General features: G+C 36.7%; 1 protein-coding gene across 3 annotated transcripts in view; it reads right to left on the bottom strand.

Annotated features, from left to right (window-relative positions):
* Positions 1 to 13,996, bottom strand: part of gudu (Armadillo repeat-containing protein gudu) — a 71,677-nt gene extending 57,681 nt beyond the window's left edge. For 2 of the 3 annotated variants that reach the window (XM_081754372.1, XM_081754375.1), the window contains exons 1-2: positions 13,777 to 13,996; positions 2,774 to 2,902 (exon numbers count right to left, since the gene is read on the bottom strand). In XM_081754372.1, coding sequence (XP_081610498.1) covers positions 2,774 to 2,902 — 129 coding nt within the window. In that variant the 5' untranslated portion in view covers positions 13,777 to 13,996. The remainder of the gene's footprint in view (positions 1 to 2,773; positions 2,903 to 13,776) is intronic. The other variant, XM_081754373.1, reaches the window with a different exon arrangement.
* Positions 13,997 to 14,306: the final 310 nt, after the last annotated feature.

Below are 14,306 nucleotides of genomic sequence, written 5' to 3'. Positions count from 1 at the left end.
TATTCCGCAATTCAGGCGTACTAGGGTACGCCTGAACATCAGGCACTAGTACCGGAACTTTCTGACCTAAAACTTCTTAAAATGTGATCCATAAAATAATACAAAAATAGCTGTAAAGTTAACAAAGTATGATCTTAAAATTCGTTTTTAATGTTTATTTGGTTAAACATTAACTATTTTCTGAAAAACAACGAATTTCCAATATCATTTCTCACTATCAAAAGTTTTGTTTAGTTACTTGCAGCCCAATGGTCATTTGTCTTTTTGGTAAAAACTTTAAAAAAATAAAAAAGGCTATGACACATTAAACTAATTCATGAATTATGTAATCGTCAAAAAATTTAGCTCATACGTTATTCAGCATTGCAGTAGATAACTGGAAACATGTGCAAGTTCTTTAGGCTGAATGAATGCTGGTTATCCACTACGGCACTTTTATACTTGGAAAAGCTGCTTTCAACGTCAACAGAAGTTGTAGGAGCATACTTGAAATTAACTAAGTCAATAGGATTAAATCCTCCTCAACTTCGGAAACAGAGAATAGTTCGCCTTACAGTACATTTGAAATTACGTACAAAGTATGAATCCGTTTTTCTTTATAGCATATGTTTCAATTTGCTCAAAAAACACTTGTCAATGTCACCTGACACTTTTCTCAATGCAGTTTTTATTTCTTGAACTAAAAATAAGATTTCCTCTAGAGAAGCACTTTTTCTTGAAGACACCTGATGGATGTTGTAGGCAGAAAACCAAGATTCAATTTTATACGCCAATTCCTCGAACCATTACAAGTCTCTTTGCATTGTTACTCAAAAATAACTTGATACAAGCCGCACACGTGCCAGCATTATTTACATCATAGACCTATGTTCTTTCTTCTTAATTGGGAAAATACTGTAATGTATGGAGCGGTACACGATTTTCTTTTCCCTCACGTTTCATTATAAAAAGCTATATACAAGTTTATGTACACAGTACTACAAATAGGGAGGTGTCTTTAGTAATAATCCTCCTTATTTGTAGAAGTGCGGAAGTCTTCAGGCTGGTGGTTAGAAATCTCCTGCCCAGAGCACCACGGAGACCTGAAAGGAACATGAAATAAAATCTTTCAGTTTTACGTCCCACGGTTATGCTGGTTAGACTAAAGGAGACGGTAATTATGAGAAATGAATGAAATGGCGGAATGAAGAAAGTGGGAGGAAACGGGAGAACCTCGAGAAAATCCACGAGCACGGTGTTTGTCCACCACAAAGTTCACATGGCGCGAGCTGGGATCGAACCAGAGATCCCAAGCACCGGAGGTGAACACTCTACCACTGAGCCACCGCGCCCCCCGACCTGAAAGGAACCTCTTAACCTCTTGCTCGTAGCAGTGCTGAGATGGGATAATGTCTCCTGCCTAGTGCAGCGCGGAGATTGGTAAGGTTAGGGAACTATCCCGCCAAGAGCAGCTCGGGGACAAAGATACGAATTAATCAGCTGGAACTGATGTCTTCTGTCTCTTTACATGCTCTTTTATAGCCAAATTTGGATTCGGAGCCTGTGTAGGGGTTGTAGGGCAACCTTCTTAAGTTTCCGTTTCCTCTTCGTACTTCTTCGGAGACGATATCCGTCGGCTGCTTGTGATCTTTGTGGGGAAGCATGTGATGTTATTGATAAATATGAGGGGATATTGCAATATTTGTGTTGAGCTGGAGATTACATAAACACATTATCCATATTTATTTATTTATTTATTTATGACTTCTTTTACGTGGCGAAGTTAAGTCTCTGCAGCTTTCTCCGAGCACTTAACCACGTGCATACATTATTATTAAAAAAAAAAAAAAAAAAAACTTTAATAGTTTCCACTTAGCAATACTTTATAGTTTCATGTGTTCATGAATCCCTTCTTCATACAGAACAGAAGAGGATTCTATTGTCTGTCTGTCTCCAAATGTAAGAACACAGGACATTTCTGATCATGCACTCATCATATGTGCGTAACTCCGTCATACTGACACACATCTGCCTTATATTATATTTGAGTCTCACGACACTCAGTCTCCATCTTGGCAGAGTCCAGCATGGTAATCGTTACTTATAGAGGTTTATTTCTAACATTCACTCACAAAGAACTTACAATCTGATTTACATGAATATCTCTTTTGTCTATTAACTTCATTCCTTTCAATAAAGGCTATTAACTGCATATTCTCAACATAAGTCTGTACGATTATTAGGTCATGGGATACATACTTCTACTAGAAACAACAATAAACGTTAGTATAATATGGTATACACCACGGTGGTTTAGCTATACAATACGTACTATAGTATATCGAGAGCTAAGAACTCTTTAGAAGGCCTGGCAAACCGTGGAGTTTTGCGCTATAGTAGCCGGTCACTGGCCAAAACCTTATTTCACGTTGACACACACACACACACACACACACACACACACAAATAAAATGTAATATATACATATATATATATATATATATAATATCACATACTGTATACTGTACACAGTACCCCAACATGCATATAAATAATGTAAAGTTGTTTTAAAAAACCTGGCCACCCACCTCTCTGTGAAAAAAAAAAAAAAAAAAACTATTCTTATACACAGAAAAATCTTCCTTGGTCCATTGAAATCTTTATTATTTCAACCCAAAGTATACAATATCCTACGTACGCTTGCGAAAGAACAATCGTTACAAGAGAGGTGGACTTTTTTTTTTTTTTTTTTCAAAGACTCTACATGTACTACATACATTATTAGGAAACTTACTCTCATAAACTTTATTAATTTCTGTATGAGCCAGTATTCGGAAGGAATATCTCCGCCACTGATTGGCTCCCATCTATCAATGTCATCATCACTGGATATCTCATCATCCTCTTCCTCCTCCGGATTCATCTGCAAAAGGTTTTCTCTTCAATCATTTGTTAAACAATGAGATTATTGTGTTGCTGATAACGCAAAAGATAAAATTGGTACTGACAATTCTTAAGAACGTTCAACCAACTCCAATGTATATTTTCCAGTTTTCAAAATAATGCAAAACACAAAAGTAATACTAACTACTTCAATACTTACTGTACGATGAGTCATGACACGGAATAAAAGTAAATGTGAAGTGTTGTTTATTGCTAAGTACTATATATCATCAAAAATCTAAGATAGAAAAATTTGTATATGACCTCTTTAACAAATGTAGCCTGAATATAAAATCCGTGCTGTCAAAAATGGAAAAGTCCAGTTTAATGTAAAAATGTGACCTATGTGCCTAACTGCTCAGAGAAAAACCTGTGGAAGTAGTTCAAATAATCCCCAGAAGAATGCGCATGCCTATTTGTCCCATCAGTTCTGAAGTAACATCTGGGCTGGGTTTGTCGATCCATTAAATAAGGCAGGTATTTACCGCGTCCATTGCGAATGTGATTCCTCATACATTGGCCAAACTAAACGTAATATTAACACGCGTGTGAAGGAACATGTTAGACAATCAAAAAAGTCACAAGAAGAAGGCATGTCGGGTTTAGCGCTTCATCTAAAACAACATTCACATAATATAAAACAGGTTAAGGTAATAGGTTCAGCAAAATAAAAAAAGAATTTAAAAAAAAAAAAAAAACGGGAAATTAAAGAATCGTTCTTTATTCATAAATACAAACCTGCATTGAACCTTGATACTGGCAACATTGATCGAACTTGGGTACCTACCTTTGATGCATACTTTGGATCTGGCAATAGTGGCCTAACAAACACCGCGTTCTTTTTTATTCAGTTCATTCTTTTTTTCACTCTGCTCTGTTCATCTCAGGTTCTTTTTTGTACGTTACTTTTATATAGTGGTATATATTCCTGGTTTTACTCCTTTTATCTCCTTTCCGTTTTAATCCTTTTTACCTTGCCACTGAGGAAGGAACCAGCTGAGAGTTCCGAAACGTCAAAATCTTTAAATTTTTCAAGGGAGGATTCATTGGCAAGTAGCCAATTTTTTGTTAACATCTGGGTTGTTTACTCAATATTTTCGTTTTGGCACTTAGCACGGATTGTATAGTTAGTCTACAAATGTAGACGCAGGTATACAGATACGCTCTCTACATGTGCACATGTACCAGTAACCAAAGCCAGGTGGGATAACTTTTAAAAAATCAAAATTGGATTATAGTAGCGAAAAAAAAAAAAAAAAAAAAAAACTGTCCACAAGAGAGAAATTGAAGGGAGATTTACACCGAAAACAACGTTGACAACTCATTAACTATACTTGCAAACATATTGCCAATATTGTGTTCAATTTTCTGTACAATAGTATTTAGAATTGTAGTGATTTTTGCTTTTATCTTCTATCCTAAAAACACAATATATCGTTTCGTGTTTTGTCAGATTTGTGTTGGTTTTGCTTACACGTACCCGTATACGAACAAATAAAAAGGAAAGGTGGGGTGGAGTATTTAAATAAGGATTCAACCAAAGCTAATATATGGGAAAAATTGTTTCTAAATCCTACGGGTCCTTTTTTGTTACAATTAAATTTAAAGAAGGAAATAGATTATTTATTGAGAGCAGATGTGCACCTACAAATTTTTGTTAACAGGGGTCCTATTTTCGGGAGGACATTGCGTCTACATAGTATTGAATCGATGCTAAACTCAAAAAGATGATAACCTATATTCTCAGAAAAAAAATATATAGAACTAGATTGTTTTTATAAGAAAAGGAAGAGTATAGATGAAGTGTGAGACCAAATCTTTAGGCTATATCAATTTCTTTGCTAAGCAAATATAGTTTTATTAACAAAGTGGACAAATGCACATCGCATTCGATGTTCTAGGGGGTCCAGACCTGGTGGATTTTCTCTATGAGTGCGCCCTGATTGAGGCTAGTTTGAATGGTAAACCTAGGTGCAGATACGAGGAAAATATTAAGATGGATCTCGGAGACACAGAAATACACAGTAGAAACTGGATCCAACTGGCTAATGACAAGTCGATGGAGAGGTGTTCATAGAATTAGTAGTAAAATACGTTTAAGGGTCTACAGCGAAATTAAACTACCGCTAATTTTAGAGTTTTTCTGTAATGTCTTCAAAACAAATAAAAATATTCTAAAAGCAGAAACGTAGTGAACTAGACAATACGATTTTGCATGTGATACCGCTATCACAACTTATCTATCTGCTTTCAATTTGCAATTGTAGATAGATTAAGCATTTTTTGCGGGTTCTGTAAATAGCGGCATACCAAAAGCAGTGTGGTAAATGCACCACATGCAAAATAGTATTGTCTAGTTCACTACGTCTCTGCTTTCCGAATATATTTATTTGTTTTGAAGATATTACAGAAAAACTCTAAAATTAGCGGTAGTTTAATTTCGCTGTAGTAAAGACCTTTAATAGAAACTGTTTCAAAGCTTCTCCTAACTCTTCTTCGGTGTAGATTATTTCGCTGCGCTGCTAAACTTATGATGGAAGAAGTTTTCACTCTGAATGATTCCCTTCAAAATGGAAACCTATACCATTTAATTTCACACTTCCAAGTTATTCTTTTATTTATTTATAATAGGTTTCAGATACAGCACTAAGCCATTTTACACTGAAACAGTTTAACGTTTTGATAACATAACGATTGAATAACAATTGGAGCTCAAGATGGTACAGCACAAAAGCAACATTACAAATCAGCTTATTTATAGAGGATCTGAAAATATACTCATTTGAAAAACCGTCTACAGTTTCTGGTAACTGATTATAAATACTGACAATTCGGTTTAGAAGAGACTTATGGACAATATTTACTCTCGCCGCTCGAGTGTAAAAGAGATTACAAGACCGTGTTGTTCTAGCGGGTACGCGAAAATTAATCTGACTTAATAACTGTTCACATGATATATGGCCATTTACAATTTTATGCAGAAATAGTAGGTCAGAAATTTTGTTTCTCACTAGGGGAGGTTTGGTATTGAAGGAATTTAGAACGTCATTTTTTGTAAGTGTTCGGAGGTGAGGTATTCGGTAGGATACAATGGCTAAAATGAAATTAATTACAGAATTTATTTATTTATTTATTTTTAATGAGTAGGGCAGGCCATAGACCAGATAGGACTTCTAGAACAAACTTAAGGAATTAGGATTTTTTATGTCACTGAAGCGATAAAGGAGTCCCAATTTTCTCATAGCAGTACAAGATATTGTGCTTATATGATCCGCAAAAGTAAGCTTACTGTCAATGATAACACCAAGATCTCTGAAAGATGTGACAGGATTTACGTTCTTACGACCAATTTTGTAGATGTTGTTTATAGGTTCCTCTTTTAGAGAAATCGTAAGAGAAGCGCATTTTTTCGATGTTTAAGCTAATTTTCCAAGAGTTACACCAGTTGAGGACTGAAGCATCATAATGAAGAGCAAGGGCGTCGTACTCTGATTGAACTTGTCTGTAGAGTTTGCAATCATCAGCAAATAGAAGAATGTTGGTAGAGCTGTTCGTGAACAAAGAAGGCAGATTGTCTATGTATAATAAGAATAGAAGTGGACCTAGAACACTGCCTTGAGGAACTCCAGAAGTTACGGAAATAAAGTCAAAAAAGTAACCTGAAACTGAAATTCGTTGTGTCCTTTTACTGAGATAGTTTTCTAGCAGACAAAGTAACGTACCATGTATATTGAATCTAGAACTGGGTTTGTATATAAGAAGATGGTGTAAAAGGGAATCGAAAGCCTTAGCCAGGTCCAAATACAAAATGTCGAGTTGAGAATTTTTTGAGATGCTGTCTACAGCATCGGACTGAAGAACAGATAAATTGGTAAGACAAGATTTTCCTGGCAAAAAGCCGTGTTGTGAAGAGTTTATAAATTGAGCAACAAATTGAAAGAGCCTGTTTTTGATTATCTTTTCACAAACAAGTCAGAGTGGAGATAATAAGGAAATAGGTCAATAGGAGGACACATCATTTTTATTTTTACCAGACTTATGAACAGGAGTGATATTAGCTCTCTTCCAACAGGTGGGAAATACACCCTCTGCAAAACAGCGATTTAGTAAATCCGAAAGGGGTTTAGAAAGCGAACTGGCAACACTGCGTAGGAAGCAAGTGTAGATATTATCTGGCCCTAAGGCGCGCTGTTGGGGCAATGTCAAAAGGAGAGATTGTACTTCAGTCGATGTGGTACTGATGGAAGACAAAGACTCAGGACAGACAGATTGAAGAGCTTAGGGGCAGGAAGGAGAGGTGGGAGGGGATGATGCAAAGATACTAGCAAAATATTCATTAAACACCTTTGCCCTGTCTTCTTCATTTACACAAGCATTTTTGTAGGTCAGTTCTGTCGGTATACGAGAACTATTTCTTCGATTGTTTATTAGAGTCCAGAATCGCTTAGGATTTTTACTTGTATCGATTGTGATGTGTTCAATGTACTCATCATGCTTTTTTTTTATTAATGTATTTACTATGTCTTCTAATATTTGTAAAGTTCTTATAAGTATATTCACTGGGGAAATCCTTCCATAGCTTCCATGCACTTTTTTGTTGCGAAGTATACACTTTAGTTCCTCATCAAACCACGGGGGAAACTGAAGGTGTTTTACGGAAAGGCACAAAATCTTTAACCACATCCTGTATGACATCAGTAAATAAGTCAGCTACATCGTCAATTGAGCCTGAGGCAAGTAATCACCATGGAAAAATACGAAGAGCTTGACGTATTTCACTCCAAGCGGCCTTTTTCCACTGGGGTAAAGAAGTCACTGATTTTTGCCGTTGAAGTATTTTGTGTTTGGCATGAGGAAAGAACACACTGAAGGAGTCGTGATCAGATGGGAAAAAGTTTAACTTGGGGACCAGAACCATTGATTTGTGGGTTGACACAATATAGTCAAGGTTACTATCGCCTCTAGTAGGGTGCATATTATGCTGCGCTAAGCCAAGACCATGTATAAAATTATCCAAAAACCAAGAGTCATTACTAAAGTTTTTAGAGTATGGGACACTACAAATGGGGGAAAGCCAGTCAATGGAGAGATTGAAATTGAGAAGAATTGCATTGCAGTCTGCTACGGCGGCAATAATTGACCTTAAATAAAACTAAAATCTGACAAAAGCAAAGTACTTTTAATAAATAATAGTGTCACAGTTCGGGAATGCATCATTGCCTTCACCAGGCACATTTTGAAACAAAATCTAAATGCTAAAGCTTAAATATCTAAGAAAATGTAAGGTCATTTCTGAGAACTATTGAAATCCTTCCTTTCACTTTTAATAATTTTTAATTGTATACACATCTCGACTTTTAACGATGAATTTTGAATGATTGCCTTCATTAACGATTTCTAAGACAAAGAAGTTACCGGAATTCAAGTTATGTAGGACAAAAATGCTAAAATGTTCCTCTTGAAAACATGCTATCAAGTAGGAAAGTGATACATCAAACGTTTGTTGTTTGTATACTGGAAATATGTTCTTCTTATACTCGTGATTATTAAGTACTAGCAGTCTACCCGTTCTTCGCACGGAGATTTTGGACATAAAGAGCAATGGGGCTGAATTTGGATTTAAACGGTATTGGAAGTGCCATTGTTCGTCTCTGCGACCCCAAAAACTATGTAATCGAGACTAATATCGGTCATTTTCGATCATTTTTACATATCTCTCCCCTCCCCTACCCAAGTTGCAGGGCTGAATTAGGATTTAAACATCATCAGAAGTGTCATTGTTCATCTCAGTGACATCGAAAACTATGGATTCAACACTAATATCGGTCATTTTCGATCAGTTTTGAAAATATCTCCTCCCATTCTCGTAAGCTGCACCGTCAAAGTGAAATGATAAAAAAACATTCCAGGCTGGAATCTCATTTATGTTGATGGAGATCGATCGGGTGGTTCAAGAGTTATTAAGTCAGAAATATAGTCAATTTCAGTTTTATTTTTTTAATAATATATATATATATCCGCCCTACCCCTTCCGTACGTTGCACCGTCCAAGTGAAATGATAAAAAACCATTCCAGTTCAGACCCTCATCTATGTTGAAAATTTGATCGAGATCGGTCGGGTGGTTCAAGAGTTATGAAGTTATAAACATAATCACTAGAGACCGGATGTTAGGCAAAATGCCTATTCTTTAATATTAAAGATATTATCAAAAATAACGTTTTAAAGTTTATATAGGGGTTAAAAATTTCGATTTAAGCCAATTTTATTTTGCCTATTTCGATCTTTACTGCCTAAATTATTGCTTTAGTGCCTAATGTTGCCTATTCTATGCATTTTCTTCAAAATAAGCCTTTATTGGGAAAATATATAATTTATATAACATAATAATACACATATATATACGTATATTAGGTGTTTGTAAACACAAGCACGTGGTACGCTACAATATATATGCAGGGTGAACCTCAAAGATATGCACATACTTCGGGAGGTGATTAATGATATCAAAAGAAGACAAAAGGTCCTGTTGTATTTTGTCGAATTCTGTGTCATGTACAAGTGACAGTGATGCCAACTTGGAATCGAGAATCGAATCTTGACAATTGGAACGAAACAGACAGATGTGCACATACTTCGAGAGGTGGTTCGTGACATGAAAAGAAGACAAAAAGTCCTCTTGAATGTCACGAATCACCTCCCGAAGTATGTGCACACTTTTATGTCTCGTTCCAATCGTCAGAATTCGATTTTCGATTCCAAGTTGGCCCCCCTGACACTCGTACACGACGCGGAATTCCACAACATGCAAGAGAACTTTTTGTCTTCTTTTGATATCACGAATCACCTCCTGAAGTATATGCTAATCTTTCAGGTTCACCCAGTATATATGGAATGCATAACAAGCTTCGTTTTTATATATACAATAAAAGAAGATATTAACAAACAAGTATGTTTCTATATTCTTTGAACATTATCTACGACTTGAATCTATTTTTTAATGGTATTAAGTATTTATCTTCATTATTTGGAGATACACTTTAGTGCCTATTTTTTAAATTTTTAGTGCCTATTTGCCTGCCTATTTTCCAGGTTTTTAGTGCCTAAACATCCGGTCTCTAATAATCACTTTCAATTTCACATATTAGAAGATCTAAATTGTAGGAAATCCAATCTCGCAGTTGATTATTTTGTCACAGCATATTCAACTTCTTCTTCTTTTTTTTCACGTATAAAGTAAAACAAAACATCACACTTTAAAATGAGAATCAAACTTGCATATGTTTTCGACGTTCTTTGGCACCAGTTGAGGATGTACCAACTACATTTGAAGCAGGTATAGATAGGGTTTGGAACTAGTTTGTGTACCTATATCTACAGTCTATGAAGAATGAGCGGAGGAAGAGATAGTAACAAAATTAGTTTGAGTAGTGACTTAAATTGACTTGATTGCAATGACTACCGAATTAAAACTAACTGTAAATGAATGGGTAGGTTGCAACCATCTGCGTGCACCAGCAGCAGAAATTTTTCCAGTAAGCATTAATTCACGGATGCCTTTCTCAAGTTTAAAGGATTCACAATCTCGAGACCAACCGGGATGAGAACCTTTACAGTTGACATAAAAACGATCGAGGTTACAAGGGATACCGTGTACAACTTGACCACAGTTACCACTTAAGAGTCTGAGCCGAGTGACAAGATCCTGTAATGTTGGCACTTAAAATGACACAATGGCAATAGAATATACGGTATATCTCGAGAACATAGTAAGCTGCTCTCACCAAAGGTAAGAATAAGAATATAGGAAGGGGTAGGCGTAAGAACGCCATTTAGCTTCAATTACATGCTGATCGTGGAACTTCTCACTGGCATTTTGAAGATCAAAGCAAGCAATGACCTCTCGACTAGTGTTCAGTTGACGGTGAGCCTCAACTAAGACAGCAACAGGTCTTAACGATGCACAATGCAATCACAATTTAGACTAAGTTACTTGTCGGTTACTGTATACAGTGAGTGTCATTGCTTTATTTCTTAATATATGGCCGGGGAAAAGATACTCGTGGCAATATGTAAGAGCTGTTTATCAATAACAAAAGGTGACAATTTACCTAAACTATCTAAGGTATCATCGGATCGATCTTTGATTATTAAATACGAGGGAGTATACTCTACGGTTTGTTTCTCGGTATGTTCACTTCCTGAGGAGGATGAATTATTGCGTAGTCATATTGATGAAACAGCCCAACTCTCCTCCATTTCCTCGTCACGGTTCTAGGGACTTATCAAGCAATCAATATCTTTGCATCGCCCTATATCAACAAGCTGGGTTACGACTCAGAGCAAGAGAACGAACAATTGCAATTAGGCAGGAACACTCGTACCTCTGACTGATAAATACTGACTGAAAAAACAAACATTGTCCCACTGACTAACGGGAGGAACCAGGCTTCATATTGTAACTTTCACAGGGAGCACACCCACTTTTCCTTCCAGAGCATCACTCCGTCCAGTATGACTTGGTGAAATCAGTTTCCGTCCGTAGTCACCCAACCTCAGGTCCGAACGTCAATAAGAAACATATCCAGAGCTGCGCCATGAAACTAAGTCAAATAAAACAAAAGAGACAAAAAAAAACGCACAAAACAACACAAAACAAACAAAAAAAAAAGACTAAATCCGAGGCTCTATTTTTTCAAGGCTCGATCAATGTTCTAAGATGCAACTTTTCCGTGATAAGGGATAGCCCATCAAAATCTGCAATAGCATAATGATGGACGACGGGAGCGCTACTTTCCCGACGCCAGGCTGACGAACGAAGAGTTGAGCACCGAATGATTACGATGCTTTCGTTATTTGATATTATGGTTTTATGGGACATATCCAGCCATGCCGTTTGCTATGTCAACTTGTTGAGCAATCCAAACGATCACCTCACGGATTTTTACTTTTGTCTAACGAAAGTACGTATCAAGAATGTCAACGAAGTCTAGACACAGTATCCAAAGTTCCAATCGATATAATCGACACAATCGACCATACGACCAGTCGAACATTCTAATTCTGTTCGTTTCCAAGCCACCAAGAGAGTGGACACTGGAAAATGATCCAGAAGGTAATGCTGATGTAGCGCACAATTCTGATGATGAAGATCCGGAGTACATACCTCATGAAAATGAAATGAAATATTGAGTTTTACGTCCCACGGTTATGCCGGTTAGGCTAAAGGAGACGGTAATGATGAGTAATGAATGAAATGGTGGAATGAAGGAAGTGGAAGAACCCCGAGAAAACCCACGCACACGGTGTTTGTCTACCACAAAGTTCACTTGGCGGGAGCTGGGATCGAACCCGGGACCCCTAGCACCAGAGGTAAACGCTCTACCACTGAGCCACCGCGGCCCCTACTTACCTCATCATCACACATGCAACCGAAAGGCCCAGTAAGAGATCTTAGTCTTTCAATGATAGAGACAGAATTATTTGGTTCTTGTCTGCAGCAGTAACTTTGCCTTTATCAGATGCGTTATCAGAAACATTAATTAAAAACAACTTAAATATACAAAGAAAGTCACGCTCTGTTTATAAAGTTGTTATTGTTGGGTTAATTTTTCATGTGTCTAGGTGTAGACTGAGAATAGCCATAAAAATGAAAATACCACGGTTAAAATGAGTGAGTGCATATAAAAGAAGGCTGTCTAAGATATTAATTTCTATTGGCGAGCATTCTGTACACTGTAGGAAACCAGTAATTTTTGTTTACAGGTTTCAAGTCATGCCGAGTCCTATACTACGATTAAAATGAATGAATGCATTTGCAATACGACTATGTAACATAACAATTTCCACCGGCGGAGAGTGAGTGTCTACACTAAGTAGGGAACGTATCTTATGTTTAAAAGTGTAAGGCTACAAGTGTCAAATCATTCCAAGTGCTCTAACCTATACAAGTGTGCTGTTTTCACGCGATAGTGCTTTTCTCGCCTATCCGCATACCCTCGTTACTTTTCTCGCCTATCCGCATACCCTCGCCACTTTTCTCGCCTATGCGCATACCCTCTGTTGCCGACATGCCTGCTCCTTATGGATGGATCTCGCGCTTAAGCGCGGGGCTCCTACTTTGCTCCTGCCCTGACTCAATTAGATAACACTCAAGTTTTTCAATGGCTACCTAGTAGATCCTACTAGTTGGTTAGTATTTTCTGCATTTTTTTTTTTTTCAGAACAGCTTTTATGGCATTCGTATGGACGTGTAATTGTATCCGTAAGGTGTGGCATCAGTTTGCATGCACAATTATACCAATCTGTACGCAATTATTTGGACATACGCCAAGGAAATAAGGGTGCAGTATATTTTTCAGAGTAATTTGGAGCACAAAAAGTGAAATTATTTTATTATTAATTCAACGGGCTATTCTCAATCTACGCGAACGTCTGATAAGTGATCTGTGTTGTTAATATATTTATTGCTTTGGTCAGTTGTTTTATTAATATGTTAAACATATCCAAAGCTACGTTAATGAACAATGTAAGTTGGTGTTAATTGTATGGTATTCTCTATCAATTTACTCTCATTTGCGAAACCTAAGCGTTGTGACAAAATAAAACAAGTGCAGTAGCTGCTAGACAAGTTTGCTCTGTACAAAAAGTAAGGCATACACACTTTATAAGAATTTTATCTAATGTACAATATGAAGCACAAGCTGTGAATTATTATCGAGCAAAATAACTATTTCACAACATAAATTACATCTCCGGCATTATGTAATGGCAAACAAAGCTATTAATAATATTGTAGTAACTGCATTTAAGTTCACTTTCTAAATTATTATAACATATGATATCTATCGATTACCTCTCCGGCTTGATGCTGTTACAGAATGCTTTCAATATCAGATATAACCACTCTGTTCATAAAATGATAACTCTTTTAGTGGAGTCTATCAGAAACAATTTTTATATTCTTTTAAGCAATATGCACCGGCTATTAGTGGAGATACAATGAATGAAAAGAGGAAAATGTATTGTCATCCAAAAATTCAATTACCAACTAAAAATTTGTTTTTGTCGCAAACGTTGATGTTCATTTGTTATGTAAACAAGAGTAGACTTCAGTTTTTATGCAACATTTCTGATCTGTCGTTTTAGCTTTCTATACTAGTAGCGCTAGTGTTGTATGTGATTTGTGGTCTCATTACATATTAGTTTGCGTCTACGCAATTCTCAATTTGAATTTAGTTTGCTTTTTATTTGATTTTATTTTCAGTTTAACATCCCTTTCAGAAGCGAAGCTACATGAGATGTAGACCTGCAGCTAACGTAGGGTCCGAACCGCATGAGTTTCCGTCGGGAACCGAACCTGGGTCTCCTAAGACAAAGGCACGC

This window comes from Thermobia domestica, chromosome 1 (assembly GCF_964235325.1).
Source record: "Thermobia domestica chromosome 1, izTheDome1.hap1.1, whole genome shotgun sequence".
Classification (NCBI taxonomy): Eukaryota; Metazoa; Arthropoda; class Insecta; order Zygentoma; family Lepismatidae; genus Thermobia; species Thermobia domestica.
This window is presented reverse-complemented; position numbering and strand designations above follow the sequence as displayed.